The sequence below is a fragment of the Cervus elaphus genome, chromosome 22 (genome assembly GCF_910594005.1).
Source record: "Cervus elaphus chromosome 22, mCerEla1.1, whole genome shotgun sequence".
NCBI classification, from domain to species: Eukaryota; Metazoa; Chordata; class Mammalia; order Artiodactyla; family Cervidae; genus Cervus; species Cervus elaphus.
Window position 1 is genome coordinate 32,789,352 of NC_057836.1, and position 24,359 is coordinate 32,813,710.

The window sequence follows — 24,359 nt, forward strand, 5'->3', positions numbered from 1 at the left end:
GTCAGAGACAAAAAGTAGAACAGTGGTTACACCTGGGGCTTGAGGTATGGGAAAATCAGAAAGTTATTGTTTAACGGGTAAGGGCTTTCAGATTGTGATGATGGAGTAGTTTCGGAGATGAGCAGTGGTGATGGCTGTACAATGTGAGTGAACTTAATGCCACTGAACTGTACCCTTAAAAATGGTTAAAATGGCAAATTTCATGCCATGTACATTTTACTATGATAAAAATACATATAAGATGAATAAAAATTAGCAAAATTGTGAGTCACAACCAAGATTTTAAAAGTAAAGTGAAAAGCAGAAATTAAATACTTAAGTCACTGCTGCAGCAAAATACGATGAGACATTATTACATAAAAAAAAAAAGTATACTTTCTTGGGTATGAACAAAGAAATGTTGGATTCAAGAACAACAGAGACAGTAGAAAGCCATATTAGAATGGACGGAGTGTAAGAACAGTTGCTGAACTGTAAGAAGGTTGGCTTTTCTCGGCTTCAGCAGTCCTATCAATGAAGGTTGGGATTTCCCAGGTAGGAGATGAGAGAATTCCCTTCCTAGGTGGTTATAAAAACCAAAGGAATTGTGGGGGGTGGGGGGCTGGGGGGGTGGAGAGGTAATAGAATTGTCTTGTGTCCTTGCTCAGTTGTGTCCGACTCTTTGTGACCCCATGGACTGCAGCCCACCAGGCTCCACTGTCCATGGAATTCTCCAGGCAAGAATACTGGAGCAGGTAGCTATTCCCTTCTCCAGAGGATCTTCCCACTCAGGGATCGAACTCTGGTCTCCTCACTGCAGGCAGATTTTTTACTGTTTGTTCTAATAGTGGTGGTGGCTAAAACTCATGGAACTGTCTACTCCAAATATAATCAAATGTACTGCATGTATTTTATAAATTAAAAAAATAAATAATACAATTACACATTTGAAAAAATGATCTTATTCAACAACTTTGACTTAGCATTCTTATAATTCTGACCTCCCTTCCCAAGAGAAAAATCAAGGAAAGGTGGGAATTTGCTAACAGGTGGCTCAGACAGTAAAGAATCTGCAATGCAGGAGACCTGAGTTTGATCCCTGGGTTGGGAAGATCTGCTGGAGAAGGAGCTGCTATCTTCTTTGGAACTACGTGCTTATTAGCTAAACAATTTGTTTATTAGCTAAACAGTTATAATAACAATTGAAATAACTGGAATACTAATTGAAATAATAATAATAATTGGACAGAGGAGCCTAGTGGCCTACAGTCCATGGGGTCATAAAGATTTGGACATGACTGAGGAACTAACTCTTTCTTCCATAGATTATAAAGATTTTTAAAAACACTACAACCCTTAGACTTAATCTCTATCTTTCATATGTCCACATGCACATAAAGAGTGAATAATAAATGGTGTGAGTGTGCAGGAGAGCAGGTAGCCAGGGGTCACCACCCACCATCTGAGATAACAGTAGTATAAAGTACTGATAGTAGACTATTAAATAAACAAAGTGAAAAGCAATTCTTTCCATTTCAGCTGATGCTAAGAAACCAATTGTTCAGTACTTTCTTAGCATAAAAATAATGAGCTGTGTTCCCACCACTATACTTTTGTTTTCCAAGAGAACCCACATTTTTCCCCTAATCTCGGAAGAGTTGGTGTTATGGTCTAAATGGAAGCCTCCATCATTGATGTGTTCGTGGCACTATTTGACTTTTTTAATAGAGAAGATGAGTTATGGATGAAGCTATCTCTAGGCTAGTATCTTTTACAATCATTTAGAATGTTATCAAATATGCATCCAACAGCTCAGTCATGTCCGACTCTTTGTAATCCCATGGACTGTTGGGCTCCTCTGCCCATGGAATTCTCCAGGCAATGGAGTGGTTTGCCATTTCCTTCTCCAGGAGATCTTCTATTTAGATGGAAAAAAATCATCCCAGATACATTTTGCTTTGATAGCCTCCATCCTTGCCATTTGGTATTCAAAATTAAAACTCTTAACTCATCTGCTCATATCTGGATTATTATTATAGTTGTTTAGCTAACAAGCAAATAGTTCTAAAGGAGATGGCAGCTCCATTTTTCACAATTGTGGGAGAATAAAAAAGTTACTAGTGTCTCAGATCTTGAGGAACAAGAGAGAGGAGGAAAAAACTGAAGGACAGAGAAAAGGGGAAGACAGGTAGAGAAGGACTAACAGAGGGGCCGCAACTAAAAATATACAGCAGAAAAGAAAGAGAGAAACAGGAAGATATAAAAGTAAAAGAGAGAGATTTCCAAGAGGAAAAGAGGTAGATTTCTGAAAGTAGCTTCCTATTTTAAAATCTTTAATATCCCTAAGGATTAAAAAGTTTACAGTGCCAAACTACTTGGCTGTATCGTGCAAAATAACTCAGCATTCTGATTAGTGCTATGAAGCTTTTTAATGTCAAACTGTTATTTACTTATTTATTTATTTATTTCTGACATAGAGCAGGATGGTATGGTCCTTGTCCCCCATGTCCTCAGCCTGCCTTTCGTCTGTGGAAAAATTTTAGCCGAAGAATAAGTTTAATCAGAAAAGTGAGAACATGTAGAAACAAAGAGAAAAGAGTCAAAGGAGACCAAATAATAACAGATTAGTCATTAAACATAATGAAGGATCTTTAGTTCCTTCTCAAGGACTATAGATAATATTCTGAGCCATATTATGTGAGCTGTCTTACAGACACTGAAATCCCCATCAGGTGCAAGATGTTAACTATATGATGGCTAGACTGTAACCATGACATAAGATGCCACAATTTTGAGAACTGGCCTCAAGAAATGGAAACAAACCGACCCTGGCACTGAAGATTAATTGTACTTAAAATAATCAAGATGATACTGATCAGTCAGACCACTGATGACCAATTTCAAGATGACTCAGAGCTGACTGTGCTGCTTCTGCATGTAATCCACCCTGTCTGTCTATAAAGACTCTAGCCCATTGACTCTTGGAGTAGCGGGGTGAGGGGTGGACTCAGCCTTTGGACAGGAGTCTCTCCCCCCTTCCCCCACTGGCATCCAAAATAAAACAAACTTTCCTTTTCACCAACCTTGTTTCCTTATTGCCTTTTTGAATGGGAGTAGCTGGACCCCACTTTAGGTTACATTTCCACACAGCTCTCTTTTCCTGGGCCTAAGGCTGGGGTTAGGTTGTCTATTGGGTGGTCTAGTCCTGGACTGACCTGCTCATCTTCCCTCTCCTTTCATGAAGGTGTAATAGAATAACAAAACCTTTGGTGCTAGCTTTACTATCAGGTTTCTACAGCATTTCTTTTGAATGCATTTGGTCAATGGTTGCCTCACCATCTTTCTCTCATATTTTCTTTGACAGCACATGAATAAGTGTATCACAAATCAGAGAAGGCCACTTGTAAGGTGCAAAGTCTCCTTTTGGGGATTTCCAGGGCTGTAGTTTCTTTCATAATGCTTTGTTTCATTTCCTCCTTTCTTCCGTGATACACTCACAAGCATATTAAAAATAAGATAACTTGAGAGTTGGCCAGGTTAAATCACTTGAGACCAGACTCACATATCACTTTAGAAGCAGGTTGAGAGCAGAACCCTTATTTGTTAATTCTTTATTTGGGGAGCAGTTTGGGAGGTTAGAATGATCAAGACATACCAACTGCTTTGGATGCTATTATTATGCCCTAACCATTCAGCCTTGCTGGAAAACTCTCCCAATTATAACAAAACACTGTAACTTTCCATCAACATACAGCTTCTCCTTCAAAAGGAAAAGTCTGTTCTATTCACACATAATCATCGATGTCACAGAAGCAAAGACATTCTAGTAACTCTTACAGAATGGAAAGAAATAGAGAGATACATTATTTTTAGGAAGAACTGAAACAGTTTTTGTGTAGTCGTACATGTAGAAGAAAGGTTTTGATATTTAAGGATATTTTCATAAAGACTTTCAGCTTATTTTAAATATGAGGGCATGGCTCCCAAAGAGTCTATTCAACACCAGCTTAAATTGAGATGGATAACTCCATTTGCCATATACCTCGGTAGTACAGAACATAATTGCTGTATCTTAGAAAAGTACTTGCTAACTTAAAATATGGAAGAATTTGTTGGACTCATTTCTGACAGTGGAGAAATCCCTGAATACAGGATACAATGACAAGGATAAGAGCCTCTAATGATGGCTAAATTCTTATGCTTATGCTCTACTAAGCATCTTGAACATAGTATCTCTTAATCCTCACAACAGCTTTATCATGAAGGAACAGAATTATCACATTTCACAAGGAAAGAAACTGAGATGAAGAGGTATTCATTAGAGCTCAAGCTCATAACCCATCATACTGTAGTGAAAGTTGCTCAGCCATGTCCAACTCTTTGCCACCCAAGGACATAGCCCTCCAGGCTCCTCTGTCCATGGGATTCTCCAGAATCCCACTGGAGTGTGTTGCCATTTCCTCCTCCAGGGGATCTTCCCAACCCAAGGATTGAACCCGGGTCTCCTACATTGCAGGCAGATTTTTTTTTACCATCTGTGCCTCCAGGGAAGCCCTCATCAAAGTATAGGTGCCATTTAAATATTATTTATTTGTAAGATTTATTTTACATATTTATTTTAAAAGTTATTTTTAAATTTTTCCTTTTTTAAATAATAAATTGAGGAAAAAGCCTTAAAGAAAGAAAGAAAGAAAAAAAAAAACAAAACAAGTCATCAGGTCGTCTAACTGATCAACTAACTGATCACTGTTCTACTACACCTATAAATTACTGCATGGTTACACAGCAAAGACTGAGCTCATGAAAACTATATATTTTCTGGTTTTATACTGCATTTAATGCTAGCTTGTGTCTAAGGTGACACTGAAACATCCAAATTTAAAATTCCTCTGGAAGGAAACCAGATATAAGATGAATCAAATTAAGATGAGAATAAAAATGAAGAAAAGTTAGGGCCTCTGCTTCTTTTCTATCATTTAGTTTAATGCTGTGGCTTATCTTCTATACATTAATCAAATGCTTTAACTATACTCATTCTAACAATTTATGATTCCTTGAAAACCAGAGAACTAGTTTCAGGGGAAAGCTAGTCATATCTGTGAGTTGTATAGAGCACAGTAATAGTAGAGTACAATAGAGTCAAATTTCAGAGGGAAACTTGTTATCGTAAAGCAACTATTATAGATGGAGAGACAATATTTTCAGTAGTTCTGCCTCAATTCCAAAAGGAAGTAACTGCAATTTTAACTATTACTATTACCTTTTTCATTCTACATTGAAGAAGTTCTAGAACAGCAAGAGCAAGGGAGAACACTTGCAATTTCCACATTGGAGGTATTAATTGCGCTGGCCCGCTGCTCACGGTACAAAGTTATTGGGGAACACTGTGTATATTTCTCTGTTTCTTCCTGTCCCTTCCCTTTACCAAGAAGCCACTTGGGGAAAAAAGGCAGTATGGCATCAAGCGAAAGGTCAGGATTAAGAAAGATGGAATAATTAAGGGTTCCTTTCCCTCCTCCCATTTCTTTTCAAGCCATTGGTTTGGCAGAACAATTCTGAGAAATTTCCACAGGAAACAGCAAATTTGAAATATGCTGGGCTGGCTTACGCTTTTTATCTGAAGGAATCGAATAGGGATCTATTTTCAAGTCTCACAAAGATCCTTGCCAACCAAATGGAGCTCAATATTGTAACAGGGTTTTTCTCCTTAGTCTTTCTCTCAGAACACTTCATTCATCAGTGCAAAATCTTATCTGCATTATTATATAATCAACTTCTGAATACTATTTTTCTTCGAAGAACCAAATAAAATATCAACAAGACTTGTGATGTAAACAATCTTACTTTGAACCTTTTATGAAAAAATAGATATGAAACAGCACGCTTCTCTGTTGTTTTGTTTTCTGAATTCCTTGATTTTTCAATAGCTTTTCACAAAAGAATTAATTCACAGAGCACAATCAGTGAACTCAGCAAACTGAAAGCAATTCAGAAGGTTGCCATTGTTACTAATATGCAAATCCTACCCATTGTTTTATGCATCCTTAATTTAATGGTCTAAATGCAAAAATATCAATTTTTCTCCCCTCCCTTTACACAAAACAACTTAAAAATAATATACATGAATGTATGCATTTATTTTTAAGGATACCATGGAAAAACGTGAAGAAGCTAGATTTAGCTTTCAGCTGCCAGGATTCCAGGCACACTTCTGTTAATGTCTGATTTATCCAGGTCACTATTTAAAGTCTAAATTGCCTCATCAATAATATTCAAGAGATGCAATAAAAGGATGGTTTTTTAAATTCTGTTTTAGCAGCAGAATCTTTTATTCAAACAATCTCAGCCAGTAGAATTCAATCTATAAGACAAATAAAAGTGAATGGTACTGTTTGATGGTGGTTGGAGTCATTTGGACTCTTGTGAACAGTTTGAACCAATTGCTTTTACAGGTCTTTGAGGTCCATTTTATTTCAAATAGGAATAGGACAGGAGGCTGTATGACTTTCTTCAAATTCTATTCCATTTTTGCATGTCACTCATTCTCTTATATTTCAAGCTCCTCTATGATCCATCAAGAATTTTTAGCTAATTTATTTTTGCATTCTGTATGATGCTTAGCTTAGTCACTTACAAAGAATAAATATTTACTGAGTAAATAAAATTTCCAGGATACTGTGGGGTTTATAAAATAATTTGCTTCCACATTCAAGTTTGAAAACATAGGAACTATTTCCTTAAAGAAACTAATGAAAAGTTTGTGTGTGTATATGTGTGTGAGTGTTGCTCAGTCATGTCTGACTCTTTGCGACCCCATGGCCTAGAGAGCCAGGTCCCTCTATCCATGGAACTTTGCAGGCAGGAACACTGGAGTGGGTTGCCATTGCCTTCTCCAGGGTATCTTCCCGATCCAGGGATCGAACTCATATCTCCTGCATTGACAGATGGATTCTTTACCACTGAGCCACCTGGGAAACCCTGAGAAACAGTTTAGCCCTACAGTGAGGGAACAGAATAAGAGATAGATGTTTTAGAAAATATTCTATTAATATATTTCAAGAAGTGTATGCTCTGAAGAGTTATACCAGAAAAAATTTTATATCATTTACTTTAAAATAAATTATTACATTAAGAGCATCTATGTAAATAACTTATTTTAAATTTTATAAGCCATTTATTTAGAATAGTTGCTGGCAGCTCACAGAGGTAATTCATTTACATTACATGCATGGAAAAATAGGATTGACAGGAGACATTATTGTCATTTTATAGATATAAATATTGAGATAAAGAGTGAGCAATAGCAAACCACAGATCTATACTTCAAGTAACTTCTCAGCTTTTTTTTTTAATAATTAAACTCATTGCTTCCTATAGATTCTTGTGATGGGCCTTAAAATTATACCACACAGGGGACAGAAATTATTTCCTTGTAAAATAAGACAATGTGTTTCAATTTTACTAACTTGCTTTAGATTCTGAACTGCAAAATAAATCTACATAAGAAAAGTATGCTGGACTTCCCTGGTGGTACAGTGGTTAAGAATTCACCTGCCAATGCAGGAGACAAGGGTTTGATCCCTGGTCTGGGAAGATTCCACATGCGGGAGAGTAACTCAGACTGAGTGCCAAAACTACTGAGCCCATGCGCCCTAGAGCCTGTGCTCTGCAAAAAGAGAAGCCATTGCAACAAGAAACAGAGGAGCCCCTACTCGCTGCAACTAGAGAAACATGCAGCAAGGAAGACTCAGTGCATACAAAAATAAATTTAAATTTTTTAAAAAAGTGTGCCCAGTTTTCATTTGCAAGGCTGACTTTTTTAAGCCATAAAAATTAGTTTAGTGTCAGCTAATAATATTAATCAACTAATAATGCATGTGTGCACTCAGGATTCTTTACCACTGTGCCACCTGGGAAGCCCAATCAACTAACAATACCAAACATTTATTATTACTTAGAACATAGTATTTGATAAATTATAATTAATTCAATTATTGCCTTAAGCACTTTCTGTATATTACCTCATTTAATCCTCACAATAACATATCATTTATATCTATAGTTTACAGACAAGAAAACTATAACATAGAGAGGTTAGGTAACTTGCCCAGAATCACAGAGGCAGTAAATAGCAGAACCATGATTTAAGGCACAGATGGCTGTGGTTTTTAACCATTTTAACCACACTTTTAGCCTCTCATTAAGTATCAGTGACTCAAAATATTAATCTAAAGACAATGCCTTAATATAATAATAAACTTTTTGGCTTTAGTCTGTTATTTTTCCTCTAATTATTGCCTGCCAAGAGACTTTTTTCTTTGCCTGCTAAGAGACTAAGTTTTACTGTATATAATTATCTATGAAGACTTCTGCCCTATGTTTACCTTTTATATGCAATATAATTTACATATTCCAGCTGCATACTTTGAGATTTAGTTATCCAAATAATGGATCATATTTGTGGATAATGTTCAACAATTTTCTGGTACCAAAACCAAGGTTTGTTTCTCTTAAGGAGCATCTGTCTTCATTTGGGTTCCTTAGGCTCAAGATTCTTATCATTTCTATTAAAGCAATAACTTTTCAGTTTAGTTCACTCAGTCATGTCCGACTCTTTGCTACTCCATGGACTGCTGCACACCAAGCTTCCCTGCCCATCACCAACTCGCGGAGCTTGCTCAAACTCATGTTCATCAAGTCGGTATGCCATCCAACCGATAACTTTTACTTATGTAGAATTTTACTCCTAAAGTTGAATTTGTCTTCATAAGACATTCCTTGAATAAATTAAAGTACCATAATCTAAACTGACAATTATGTTTAAGGACCTGATTTCTGATATAAATACAATCTGTGAATATGAAGAATTTTAGCTTCTCTTTCTTCTTATATATAACCAAAACTAGAGAATTGGGTATTTCTGTTTTTCTTGATAAAACAAAAAACCTGTACACTTTCAAAATTACAACAAACTGGTGTTGTTCCTAGGATTGCATCTACTATTGGCCTTGAGCCTAGCAATCCTTTTGTATATGGTAACTAGCTTAGAAACATTTTAGAGTAACCTAACCATGTTGTGATTAAGAGAACACAGAATGCCATCGAGGAATGGGCATGAACTTGTGACCAGGAAACCTGGCATTGATAAATCATTTATATTACTTAAGTATAGTCAATGGGAGAACTTCAAATACAATTTTAAAGTTTACCATTTAATTGGTCATTGCAATAAAAAGAGATAGGGTGGAAAAACACATGTGTACTGATGTTTCTGTTAGCTCGTAATGAGACACCATCAAACTGCTGGAAACAAGGCAATACAGGAATAGTGTGAAAAAGACACTGCCGGTACTATCTCCATTGTGCAAATGTCAGACAGCTCCCGGGAACCCTAGGGGTGGTAATAACTATGGATGCAGCTCCTACCAGGTTTTTCCTTAAAGGAGATTCTTGAACACTGCTGGGTTCTGACTCTAGCCCATATGGGCTTGGAGAAGTCAGGGGAAATGTTGGCTGCACTTTTTCAGGCCTATTTACATAAGTTCTTTAGTATGCAGAATGTCTCTGTATATAATTTAATTGTTGTTGGGGTTTTTTTGCCTCTATTAATACATATGCAAATGACTCACACTTGCAGCTGTGCTGTATTAATCATATGTGTGCTTCTGTCTGTCTGCCCTGCAGGCTCAGGGTCGAAGGGAGAGGAAAGGAGGGAATTCATTCTTTTAACCTGCAAGAAAACTCACTCATGCAGACAGAAGTCCAACAGCAAACAACACACCAGGGTTGCGACTGAAATGAAGAGCAGCTGATGATCTTCCACCCTGTGTGGGAACGACGGTGACCTGAGAAATGAACTGAAGAGTAGAGCGCCTAGGTAGATGAAGATGAGTACTTTACAAGAACTAATCTTGTAAGTAATTCCTTCAATAAGAAGGTAAAAAGCCTCATGTCTACACCTCTCCACATGGTTATTTCTTCCTTATTGATTTTCTGGGGGTTTCTTTTGGTCAGACACATGAAGACATGCTCAGTCACTATAGCGCTCTGGGAAATATGAAGCATTTGTCTGTGTCCTGTCATAATTATTGACCTCCTTCAGAGACTGGCAGGAGGTTGATAAAAAGATGAACTTCATTTTTTCATCGACATTTATCTTGTTGCTACTTTTGGCCAGAGAGAAACTGAAGCCATTTCTGCCATGACTTCCATGTACCTTTGATAGCTAGGAAAAAAAGATTGATTTTAGTTGATATTCTATATAATTCATTCTCTCCTCTGATCACATGTCATCTATCATTTTCTGTATCTTGGAGGATGCATGTTACTGATATTAGGGGTTGCTGGAACTGTAGCTCTATGGGATTTCATTTATGACAACTTGTAAGTTAAGAGTCTTTATTACAAAAATATTATTATGTAGTTTAAAAATAATTCTACTAAAATCAGTAAAAGGTAAATTAATTTAATAAAATTCCTGGAATGAACGCTATTTGTTCAGTTGAGTAAAATATGTACATCCAAAAAGAATTTCAACCTTTTTTTCCCCTGCTTAGGATTATTAATCACTGGTTGGAGTCGACATTTTTGGCTTCCTATAGGTAGAACAGGTGGCAACCATCTTGGCCAACACAAATATGGTATTTATAAAGTGAGAAATAAGTGGATAAATATTTCCTTCTAATTTCCAATCTTAGAAACCTAGTTTAAGAAACAGAAATAGGATACTACACCACAATTCTTACTATTTATCAAAAAGTTCATGATGTCCATTAAGTAAAATGCAAATTAATGACAGTAAATACGAGAAATAAATGTTAAATGGATTGTTGCCATCATCTGGTTTCATTAATTATAGACAATTTGCTTAACTGATTTTATCTAGTCACAAATGTCCAAAAGATTCAAAATGTAAGTTTATTTTGCTTAAATAATTATACTCACTTCTTAATGTGGAAATGAAGATAGATTAGTTTTCTATATAAGTTAATACCCTCCTTTAAAAAAGACAATATTAGGAGAACAAATATCAAAAGGCACCCTTGGCTCTTGGAAGAAAAATAAGTAGTCTGAAGAAGGGGAAAGGAAAAAAGAGAAGGGGAAGAAAAAAGAGAATGGGGTAAAGAGTATATGAGATTGCTAACTGGCTAGTTAGAATTTTGATAATACATCTCTCCACTATTTAGAAATAATTCCCTTTAGTGTTGTATTGTCATGGTGAGTCCTACTGAGTCAAAAGCACCTCTAGCAATTCATATTCTTATGTACGTCAGTATACATGTTAACAAACAACATAGAAATAAACTAATGTTGAAATGTTTGTTTTTCCCACAAATTATGACTTAAATGAATCATATCAACTATAATAAATGCTAAAACACATTCTTTATTCAGCAGCCCATATTTATAAATAAGATAAAAGGAGGAAGGAACAGAAGAGATAGAGCTATGGCTTTCTCATATACTAAGAATTTTTTAATAAGGGTTGAAAAAACATACTGTTCCATGGTATCTAAATTAATATCATTTATTCCAGAAATAAACATATACTGCTTTGTTATCTTATTAAAAATGATGATGACCATTAGCTCATGATAGTTTCTTCATTTGATTACTATGCACTGAACACCACCTACTTGCTAGGCATTTTCCCAAGCACTTGAGATACATTACTGTTCAACAACAACAAAATACATTCCCTCCATTATGTGAAACAGGCAGATAATAAAAAAGGAACATACTATGCAAGTTATATAGTATGTTTGAATATGACTAGTGCTTTAGAAAAAAAAAAAAAAGCAGAATAGGGAAATAGAAGTGTGGTATCTCTGGGAGGGTTATTTTATGATTTCAAGAGGTTACTTAGACCAAGACTAGGAGAGGGGACATTAGAGAAAATTCTTGAATGAAGTGAATTAGCCTTCCAGGCAGGGGGACAGGTAATGTAAAACTCTAAAGTGACAGCATACCTTGGCAAGTCAAGGGACAGCAAAGGATCTAGTCAGCTGGAGCACAATGAATAAGGCAGTGTAGAGCAGAACTATTATAAATGCAATTTTTAAACACTGTAGTGCCAAACATGGTACTAGGCATGTAGAATTTCTACAAAGATGAATATCAATTTATATGGGAAATTAATCATTAATATTCAGCATAAATCCACTATTATAAAGAAGAGTAGTGAGTTAATGAAGATACATAATTTATTTTAAGTGTAATGTTAAGATTAATTCTTCATCCTTTAGTTTCATAAATACTTATTAAATCCCTTAAATATTTCAAGTACGTGTTTAAGTGCAAATGATGGGTGAGTCAATAACTTCATAGATTATGCCATCTTCTAGAAGCCAAAAAGTAGGATTTAGAACATATTCCACAAGTGCCATGAGAGGGAAAATACAGTGTACTCTAGGCATACATGAGAGCTACATTAATCCAGACCTGAAGACAATGAAGACTTCCCTGAAAAAGTGAGGTTTTCCTTTGCAATCTCAGGGATAAGTAGGAGTTGGCTTGGTAAAAAAAGGTGGGTGATGGGGTTCCGAAAAGAGAAAATACCACACATAAAGATCCAGAAGGGAGAGAGAACTTGAAAACACCATGTAATTTAAGGTATTTAAGTAGGAGAAGGCCATGATCAGAATCATAAAGATCATTCTGATAAAAGTATACAGGAGAGTGTGTGTTGAAGAGGGCAAGATGAAGACTGAAAGGCCAGTTCAGGGGCTACTGGGGTTAATTATGCAAGCTATGAAGGTAGCAAGATTCACAGAGTGACAGTTAATATGCAAAAAACAAAACAAAACAGATTATTGATATATTTAGTAGGTGGAATGAATAGAAAGATAATGAATGTATAGGTCCAGAGGAAGAAGGAAGAAAAGTTAAAGATGGTGTTCATGCTTTCCAGGGAAACAGATGGAATGGAGCCATTTGCTAAAATCAAAGAATCAGCAGGTCGGGGGCAAGGAAGATAAGTGGTCAGGTCCATTTTGTAGTCGGTTTATTGTGCGTGTAAATATCTATGTTTCTTCTTAGTTGCCAACAAATAGTTGGCTATATGGATCTGAAACTCAGGAAAGGCTTAAAAGCTTAGGAAAAGGCTCAGAGGAGACAAAGACAGATATTTTGTTATAATAGAAATAAATAAAATGGTGCCTGAGCACAACATGTTAATTTGTATGTTTTATACACAACACAGATTGTCATTTTTCTTACTCATATTTCTCTATAAAAATAAATATTTGACAAGACTTAGACTATTTTAGGGGCTTCCCCAGTGGCTCAGTGATAAAGAATTTGCCTGCAATGCAAGAGATGCACAGGAGATGTGGATTTGATTCTTGGGTTGGGAAGATATCCTGGAGAAGGAAATGGTAACCCACTCCAGTATTCTTGCCTGGAGAATCATCATGGACAAAGGAGTCTGGTGGACTACAGTCCATAGGGTCACAAAGAGTTGGACATGACTGAATGACCAAGCATGCACAGAGACTATTTTAATTGCTCCTAAAAAGTATATATAGTAAGGTGATTTTTTAACGTAAAGTATTTCATGAAAGTGAAAGTGTTAGTTGGACACTAGCATCTGACTCTGCGACCTCATGGACAATAGCCCACCAGGCTCCTCTATCCATGGGATTCTCCAGGCAAGAATACTGGAGTGGGTTGCCATTTCCTTCTCTAGGATATCTTCCCAAACCAGGGATCAACCTGGGTCTCTTGCATTGTAGGCAGATTGTTTACCATCTGAGCCACCACGGAATCCCAAAGTATTTCTTACTGCATGAAAAATATTTTCTTATTTTATCCAAGAACATGAAGTGATAGTTAAGTAATAAATAGTGGTCTAATTTAAAACATGTCATTTTGCTTGTCTTTTAAAACTATTGTACTTGACATTATTTCTTCTTTAATAAAGGTCTTGGCTATTGGTTTTACTTATTATTTTCCAAGTGTGCACAATTATGCGCAAAAGATAATTTCAAAGGAAAATGAATGGTAGGTAAACAGTGTCAACTGTGAATAGAAATGTATTCATAGGGTCCTGTCTTAGATCTAGATGTTCAAAAAGAGAAGCCTGAATCAACACATATCTGTGTAAAGAGTTATGAAATAGAAAATTCAGAGTCTGAAGTAGACAGCTGTCATGAATCCTATTTACTTCAGTATTGCAACGCATATATAGGGTTTGTATGAGTACCAATTAATCAGCCTTATTTTCATAACTTTATTACCAAGTTACTGAGTTATAAGCAAATGTCTAAAGAAGGGCAACATCTCTAAACTTTAAAATAAAATCTCCTGTATTTGGAAAAACATATAAAATTGTTTTAAAACCATAGATATTGGACTCTGTGACCCAGTTTTCTTGTCAAATGGAGTTATTACAACATAATACAAAGTGTTGCAATAAGAATTAAATGAGTTAATCTTTGTATGAAAGCCTTACCAGAGAACCTAGCATAAGAACATGGGACTGAATTTCCATAAAAGAAAGATAATCTTAGTTACTGAAAGGGACTCAAAAGTGACGAAGTCTACTCCAGGTACTATTAAGCGATGGAAAAATGGAGATTTATCAGTATAATTAAAAGCAGAGTTTGGAGAAAATTAAAACTGGCTCATATATTATGCTCCATTGAGATGAAGCTTCACAGAAGTAGGTTCACAAGACTGGAGGGAACAGTGGGTTTGGCTGAAGAGAAGAATTCTGCCTAGACCCTGTAGGGAGCTTTTCCCTGTCCTGTCTGGGAAGGTCTGTGGAGAAGAAAAGAATTTGGATGCTGTTTTAATGCAAGGGAAGGAAGAGTACGCAGGTCTCCTTTGCAGCTCTGGGGAATGCTGAAGTCAAGGTTATGGATCTGTGAATATAGTGTTAGGAACAGGAGTAGCAAAGTAGGCTGGTGCAGGCACCTGAGCAAAAGTGACAGTAGGTCCGCTTCAAAGAGAAGCCAGCCTCTCTGCTATGGCACGTGCCTGAAACACGTATTGGGATTTGAGTGCTTCTTTTTAATCACAAGCAAAAAGCGCACGTGTGTGTGTGTGTGTGTGTGTTTTAATAGAAGTTAACGGCTTATCATGAAAAGGTAAGATTACTAATTTTCTTATTGTTCCACAGTGTTGCTTTATGTGTGCTCAGCCACTCAACCATGTCCAACTCTTTCCGACCCCATGGTCTATAGCCCGCCAGGCTCCTCTGCCCATGGAATTTTCCAGGCAAGAATACTGGAGTGGGTTGCCTTTTCCTCCTCTTGGTGATTTTCCCAACACAGGGATCTAACTGAGTCTCTTCCGTCTCCTGCACTGACAGGTGGATTCTTAGCCACTAGTGCCACCTGGGAAGCCCAATCTGAGTTCCTAACTAAAATTCACATATTTTAATGTGCACAAAGCCACCTTACATAAAATATCTTTATCCCATTTATAGACCAAATTATAGTTGCCCTGCCCTGTTCTGTGCTCAGTCGTGTCTGACTCTTTGTGACTCCACAGACTGTAGACCACCAGGCTTCTCTGTCCATGGGATTCTCCAGGCAAGAATACTAGAGTGGGTTGTCATTCCCTCTTCCAGGGGATCTTCTTAACCTAGGGATCGAACCTGCATCTCTTGCATCTCCTGCACTGGCAGGCAGATTCTTTACCACAGTTGAAGCAAAAGCAAATATGTTTGGTGTCTTTTTTCTTGTTTTGTGATAAACACAGTTTTCATATTCTTACATTTTAAGGGAATCTGATATCATATCATAAGGGCAGAAATAAAACTTAATTTGTGTAAAAATATTCTAATACTATTCTTTTTAGAAATATAAGTTCAGATTGCTACCTAGCAAAGCTGGTTTCTACTGGCATATAACAATGAAACATAGGCAATACCTCCAGCTTGCCTGTGTTCCCTCTCATCACTGATCCAATGGTGAAAGGAAATGAGAATGTCTAATTTGTTTTGAAAACTGACAGCCTAAATCTCTAAAACTCCTATTTTCCACATTCAAATCTATTGCTGGATATTCTTCCCTCTTCCTTTAATCCCACTACTCTTTTTAGTTTTACCTATTACAGCTACTTCTCTGTATTGTAGTTATTTTTCAGATTTCAAAGGATAACAAATGTTGTTACTTTTATTGTCCCCATGGTTCCAACACTTCCTAAAGTTATTTCCAGCTCAAAGAAACAGAAACTCACACCGTAGCTTTTTTTGGAGAAAAGGTAGAATAGGAATGACTGTTATTAACCTCTGTAGAACACAGTATGTCTCAGCTCCTCCTGTGTTTCCCTCCTGTGAGACTCAACCAGTTTCTCAGAAACCTACCACGTCTTCTGACAATTCCCTTTGCCGACCAGATGCATCTGTCTTTTGATGCTACAATTTAAACTGTATTTTCCTTATAGGCTAAGGTCATCTATCATGACAATGCACTTTCATGAATACAACTTAATTTTGTAAAGCACGAGTGCTTCATGCCTGACTTTACCAGCATACTGTGTCTTTCAGGCAAAGGAAAATATAACACTTCTCACAAGGGGAGATTAATCTTATTATTAGATGATTTGTTATTCCCATTAACTGTGTAACTATAAAGTCCCAAACAACAGAAACAAGGGTGGTAGGATGCTGACTGAAAGATTTGAACAGTTAATGAAAGATACCTTTAATATAATTTAATTGATATTCTTTCCAACTCCAGAGACAAAATTTCTAAAATCACTTGGGCATCTGATAGAGTTATCACTGACATTCAAGGATATATGGGAATACAGCTTCTGCTGGGCCAAAAAAAGTGGATGTTGGGATAAAGTTGTGTTCCTTTAGGCATCTACTACTTATTCTTGCTTATCCAACTGAGCTGGCATTAGCAGGAAAATAAAGAGATCTACAGAGTGCTTCAAAAATACTGAGCATCTTGAACAATTTTAAATGTAATTTTGTTAAGCTGTCTTGATCCATAAATATCTGAATATCTTTTGTAGCTTTTTCCTTCTTTTTATCTTAATGAAGACCATTCCGTGATGAAATTATGACAGACAGTAATCAAAGTAAAACTACAGCTCATTCTGTTAAATCATACCAGGCAATAAAAAAATTACAAGTTATCTTTAGTACAGAAAACAGGACTAAAAATCAAAAAAACCAACTTTGGGTTGAGAATCAGTACACATAAATTCAAAAACAAAAAAGTGTGAGGCAAATATCACTAGTCAGTTATATTCTGCGTTAACAGGATAATAGCTGTTTTCGATATTTACTTAACCTTTGTCTCCGGTGTATTGTTTCCTGACTTACCTGCAGTTGGAGTGGGCCTAAGCCTGGTGTTGCCGCGGCAGCAGCTGCCATGGTAGTTGGGATCAGCTGTACGGGGTAAGGGTCACCTACGTAAGAGAATAATAGAGGCGTCAGCACCTTTTATCTACTCTCCACCTGCAAATTAAACTCATGCATTCACTCCTTCCAAAAGCCTTCTTTTGTGTGCCTTGCCTAGGCCTAATGAAAAGCTCTATTGTGCAGCTTTTTACTAACACTCTTTTCACAATTCTGGCTGAGAGAGGAATGTGAATAAAAGGCACAAGCAATTAAGGCGGAAACCTCATCCTTTTTTCATGATGTATTTAGGAAAATGGGAGGAAAAAGTGCACATTGATCAGAGGGCTGCACTTTCTAACACACACACACACACACACACACACACATATCACACCTGATAATCTTGATATGAGCACACCAAGTCCTCAGCAAATTTAAAATGTTATTATAAAAAGAATTTAACTAAACTTCATTTTACTTTAACAAACTAAACTCTCAATATTTAGGCCAAGTAGCTTATCTTTTGAATGCTATGTTACTGTCTTGATTCAAATAACCTCTTAAATAATGTTCCATGGACAAACTCATTATAAAGAAAAAATCTGATGCATTTTTAAAAGTTATGTAAAATACTAGTTATCTTTATTTCCAGAGACAAATGTTTAAAAAATATACTGTAAAAGAAAAAGAATATAGGTGGTTTTCCCCAAAGGCTTTCTGTTTGTGGGAATACCTAAAACACTAAAAAATTTAAGCAATTAAAAATTAAAGTTTTAATATAGATGATCTATGAAAATACAGACATACACAAACATCTATACATATATACATATATTATAGAAGACTTTTTGATGCAAAAAAAATTTTTTTTCCACTTAGTAAAGAGGTACAATGGATATCTGCACAGAGCCTGGTGATATACTAACAGATATGTACATTATTAGTCATATGAAATGCAACTGTAGCAAAAATGGAAAATAATAACTGTAAGAACAATTTTCTAATATATAAAGCTTTTTGTAGAACTATAATTTGTGAAAAACTTGTTGAATGTCACATGTATAGAAATATAACTGCAAATAACTCAGTTAATAATTCATTCAAAAATATTTATTGAGTACCTGATTTGTGTTAAACACCGCTGTTGACACTAGAAATGGAGCTTTCAAGAAGATTCATGTCAAGAGGTGTATTTACTGGAAATTTAATGAAGCTTAAACTTTGGGTTCTGGAAAGGGCTCCTAGCAGTGTGTTCACAGGGTCATATGCTTTTATATCTGTCAGCTTCCTTAATTTTTTACTTTGTTGTGATCCTTTTTATAAATAAATATTTTGTCTTTACTTTATATATACTTATATACATATATAAATATATATAAAATGTAGATCATGTGTGTGTCCTCAGTCACTTCAGTCGTGTCTGACTTTTTGTGAGCCCATGGACTGCAGCCCTCCAGGCTCCTCTGTCCATGGGATTCTCCAGGTAAGAATTCTAGAAAGGACTGCTGTGCCCTCCTCCAGGGGATCTTCCCTACCCAGGGACTGAACCTGCATCTTCTGTTTTGTGGGCTGATTCTTTACCACTGAGCCACCAAGGAAGCCCATAATGTAGATCTCACACACACACACACACACACACACACACACACATATGTAATTTCCATACTTTTTATTTTTAGATACAGTCCCCAAAATTACATGTTTAGAGCTTCAAAATACCTGAATCTATTTCTGCTGATCTGGTTTTACAGCTTAATGGGAGAAAAAGACAAAGGATAATTCAATGATTAGTATAAAATAAAGTAAATGTTAAGAAGTATACAATGCTATGGACTGTACTGTGGGTACCTCAAACCCAGTCTAAAAGGTCAAAGACACCCTCTAGGATGAAGTCATGTTTAAGCTGAAACCTGAATTAAGTGAAGGCAAGCCAGGCAAAGAAGGGAAGCATTTCAGGAAGGAAAATAATTTTCATTAAGACTCAGGGTCAAAAGGGAGTGTTATATCATACCTCAGTTCTTGAACTGCTTAAGTATAGAGTATAGGCAGGGAAGTAGAGATAAATGGGCCTGGAAAGGGAATCAGAGGCCAGATTGTGTATGACTCTATATACAATATAAAGAATCTAAATTTTGTCCTGCTGGGAAAAAGAAACCATGAATGTGGAAAAAAGATGGGTTGAGGAAAACCCCTAGGGCTAGAGGTTCGAAGCTGTCATCAATAATAAAAAGATGCAAAACTCTGTATAATATATGATGATGGTTCAGATTAGAGTGGTGATGTTGGAATAAAGAATGATGGAGAAGGTCAAGCGGTATTTAAGAAGCAAAACTGACAAGACTTGATGATTGTTTACATATGAGTTAGAAAAGACTCAAAGATTCTTCCCAGGTTTTTCACTGGACAGTTGATTAGGAAGTGGAACTATTTGTTGGATTTGCAAACACAGATGATAAACAAAACTGCCAGGTTGGGCCTATCTGGGAGGAAAATGAAGGGGAAAGAATAAAGAGTTCTGTTTTGGACATTTCAAGCCTGAAATAACTTTCAGTCTCCAAGTCGAGGTGTTCATTGAGGAACTTGATAAACATGTTTGGATTTTAGAGGAGTAATCCACATAGGAGACAGAAATTTGAGAGTGGTCAGCATATATCTGGAATTTAAGCTATAACCAGTCAAGTGTTAACTGTAGATTAAAAAAAAGAGCTCCAAAGATTGGATTATGGGATATCCTAAGCTTTATAGTTAGGAAGATAGATGGAAAGATAGCTAGGAAAGATAGCTAGCAGAAAAAGAGAGGAGGAATGTAAATTTGGTGTTCCAGAAGCCAAGTAAAGAAATATTTTCAGGAAGAATAATCAATTTTTTCAAATGTTGGACTTGGTGATATAGAAGTCATTGGAGACCTCTACAAGGGCCATTTCAATGGAGCAAGGGTTAAGAAAGCCTAACTGGAGTGAGTGTGATCAGTAGAGAATGAACAGAAGATAGGAATTGAATATAGCAAGTGTAGATCCTTGCTTTTCAAAGTGAAGTTCTCAGAAGCAGCACTGGCATCACCGAGGAGTTTGTTAGCAGAATTTCAGTGTGTGTGTGCATGCTGTGTCGCTCAGTCATGTCTGGCTCTTTGCAACCTTATAGTCTGTAGAGCACCAGGCTTGTCTTCCGTGGGATTCTCCAGGCAAGAATACTGGAGTGGGTCACCACGCCCTCCTCCAGGAGATCTTTCCAACCCAGAGATTGAACCTGAGTCTCCTGTGACTCCTGCACAGACAGCGGATTCTTCACCACTGAGCCACCGGGGAAGCCCAGCAGAATTTCAGGCTGTACCCCAAATCTAAGGCAGCAGGCAGCCTCTAAGATGGAAGCCCAGTGACTCTTACTTCCTGGTATTTATGTCCTTGTGAAAATTCCCTCCCCTTATGGACTGGGCCTAGTAACTACCTTCTAATGAACAGAATACACAGAAGTGATGTGATACTACTTTTGACACTAGGTTACCAAAAAACTCGGGCACTGTCTTGCTTGCTCCCCCACCACCCCTTTTCTCTGCAAGCAGCTATATTGGGAGCTGTCCTATAGAGAGGACCACATTGCAAAGGACTGATGTCTTCCAGCCAACAGCAAGCAAAGGAGGTGGCCTGCCAACAACCAAGGGAGGGAGCTTGAAAGTGGATTTCTCCCCAAGTCAAGCCTAGAGATGACTGCAGCCCAGGCCAACACCTTGATTTGCAAAGATGTGAAAGACTCAGCTGGAACATGGCTGTGTTCAAACAATTGTTTATTTTAAGCTACTAAGCTTTGGGAGAATTTATTAAAGTAGCAAGCATAAACCTTCTGAATTAGAATTTAAATTTTAACAAGATTTCCAGACTATTTGTATGCACTGCAGAAGTGCTAAAACAAGACAATTTCAGTGCCGTACTTTGCAATAGGTACTAGAGGACGTGTGATAAACAAAATTTTACTAGAAAGGTATCCATTTGTAAAAATGATAGCACACTTATATACTAATAAGAAAATCGTACATAGAAAAGAAAATGGTGATACAGGAAAGAGGACAACTGATGTTACGTGACAAGGCTTATCATTTGGAATTTTAAATACTTAATCCAGAAGATACTATATCTGATTTTATAAAGGAAGTTTAGATCTTTGAATCTGCATTTAAATAAGCTAGCAAACAGCAAATATTATGACTATTAGAACTATTTAAATACTTAAAATTGTACCATTCACTTATATTCCTTATTTAATGATTATAATGTTAAAAGCAATGACAGCAAAAGTTTAAAGGCTATGGTGCTCTTCAGAGTGATAATTCATTTTATATAATTTACTTGTTGAAAATCAATTAATAAACACTTACATCATCTACCACATGACTAGAACTCTGCTGGTTTTAATGGGAGACAAAAACAACAAAACAAACAGTATTTGTCTCTATTTACTGTAAGCCTCTCTCAGAAAATAACTCGTTTGAGTTGACCATCAGCGCTACAGGACTTAAGGGAAGACTACTTCCAGGTTTCAATATTTAAGGAATAAAAGGTGAAAACAAGAGTGAGTGTGGCCTTGAAGATTTGCGGGTGGGGGCAGACGTTTTAGGAAGGGTGAAGGGTGTCACAGCATGGGTGTGATATGCTGAAGGAGTGGAGAGGAAACCAGTGTAACTCACGGCTCACAGAATAAAAGGACAAGAGAGAGAGCAGGGATCTGGGGAACTTCACAATCTGGACTGGAAGATACTTGGCTACAAAAAGGCAATGGATATGAAATGAAGTTTTAACAAGTTTAATTAAAGGGGGTAAGCAACAGAAGATCTTAAAGATGACGCCAAATTCTAACCTAGGGGTACAGATTTACTCATAAAATTGGGATGATTGCAAATACCCACATAGGTGTTTGGAGCACTTTCCAACTATTAGCATATAATTCTTAATATTAACTTGAGTATTGCATGCCAATTTAAGCCATTAGTTAAAATCTACACTATTCCATAACATTTAAAATTGAACACGCATATTATAATATTATTTTTCATTTCCTACATCCATGAATATATAGTAATAAAATGAATATGGCTTTCTTTTGAATATGCATATATATGTACATAAGTATAATGTTATTCATATGCTATATTGTACATGTATTAATGTGTAAACATACATATACACATGCAAGCTAAAAACGTATGTGTGTGTTATGAGCTGAATTGTGTCCCCTCAAACTTTATATGTTAAAGTCCTAACCTCCAGTATCTCAGAATGTAACTGTATTTGGAGATATGTCCTTTAAGAGGTAATTAGGATAAAACAAGGTCATATGAGTAGGATCTAATTCAATATGATTGGTGTCCTTATAGAAAGAGATTAGGAGCAACACAGAAGGAAGGACAACTACGTGAGGACAGAGGGAGAAGACAACCATCTACAAATGGAAAAGAGGCCTCAGAATGAAACCCATACTGTTGATAACTCGATCTTGCATTTTGAGCTTTTAGAACTGTCAGAAAAAAAGAAACTTCTGTTGTATAAACCAACCAATTTGCTTTATTTTACTATGGCAGCCTTAGCAAACTAGTACAATATGTTTGCCATAAGCAACTTCATATCAATGTAGTTGATGTTAAAGTGAATTGGAAAAATAAAAAAACCTGGCAACAAGAATTAAAGAGTACTGTTGTCCTTATAAACCTGTAATCACACACAGTTTCAAGATAAACATAAGATCAAAAATAGGATGTCAACTAATTTCAAAAGGTTTGTGTCTAAGCCACCATATTAATGCACCTATCTCCATTCAACATACTAACACATATAACTTGAAGCATATGTACTTTATTATCAATGTTTCAGACTGAAAACATCAAGAACTAGTTTGACTGAAATCTGCCCCAGTTACGAAGTAAATATAAACACCATAAATGTGAAAAAGGTCAGTATCACAATTTAACTCAATTAAGGAAATTCAAAATGTATTATATGCACGTGTCAGTGTTCTGAAGTGGACACATAATCTATAAGACTTCACCACAAGGTCAAGAGTAGTTCTTAATGGGGACAGAGGAATTCAGAAACTGTTGGGGGAAAAAGATCTTTTACGGAAGTAAATACTGTTATCTATTTATGCCATCTCTTTATAAACTGCACTAAAAATGTCACAACTGGCTTGTTTTGTAAATACCTCATGAGATACTTACTTAGTAAAAAACTGGGTAATGGAAAATTCTGACTTTTAAAGTTTAACCATGTGTAAGTTATTTGAATTGACTTTCACCTAAAGTAATTTCTTCTACTCTTTCCTAGGTTTTTAACCATTTGAAATAGTTTTTCCTTAAGCCTTTCCAAACTTAATTTGTGTCTTCTTTTAAGCCAAGTATGGAAAATTCTAGCTCAAAACTAAAATTTTTCAAAAGTTGAAAAATACTCTGAGGCATGTTAATCAATAGTTTCCAAAATACAATCTAGCTTAGAGTATCTATTGATGTAAATGATATATCTAATAGTAAATAACCCAATAACCCCTCAGAAATCATGTTACGTATGTTAGTAGTAAAAAATAATGAATATTTAGGTAATAATTATTTCCAGTGATACTACTGAAGAGACTTTTTTTTTCTATATACAGAGTAAGAAAAACAACAAAGTTATTTAGGTTGAGGAAGACTGTCAAAGGGCTTCCCTGGTGGCTCAGTGGTAAAGAATCCACCTGCCAATGAAGGAGACTCAGGTTTGATCCCTGGATTGGGAAGATCCCTCGGAGAGGGAAATAGCAACCCACTTCAGTATCCTTGTCTGGGTAATCCCATGGACAGAGGAGCCTGGCAGGCTACAGTCCGTGGAATCACAAAAAAGTTGAATACTACTTGGTGATTGAATAATGACACAAGATTGTCAAAGCAAGCATGTTTTTGCTCAGGGTCACCTTCACAAACCCTTTCATCCACTGAACTAATATAAATGATCTGGAAAGTCTGTGGCACTATAAAAATTAAAACATATACACAAATGAAACACAGACAGGCAGACAGACAGACAGACAGACACACACACACACACACAATCCCTGCCGTAGA

General features: G+C 36.4%; 1 protein-coding gene across 18 annotated transcripts in view; it reads right to left on the reverse strand.

Annotated features, from left to right (window-relative positions):
• SOX5 (SRY-box transcription factor 5) overlaps positions 1-24,359 on the reverse strand; it is a 1,103,086-nt gene that overhangs the window by 101,045 nt on the left and 977,682 nt on the right. For all 18 annotated transcript variants that reach the window (XM_043882232.1, XM_043882231.1, XM_043882225.1 and 15 more), the window contains one exon: positions 17,264-17,349. In XM_043882232.1, coding sequence (XP_043738167.1) covers positions 17,264-17,349 — 86 coding nt within the window. The remainder of the gene's footprint in view (positions 1-17,263; positions 17,350-24,359) is intronic.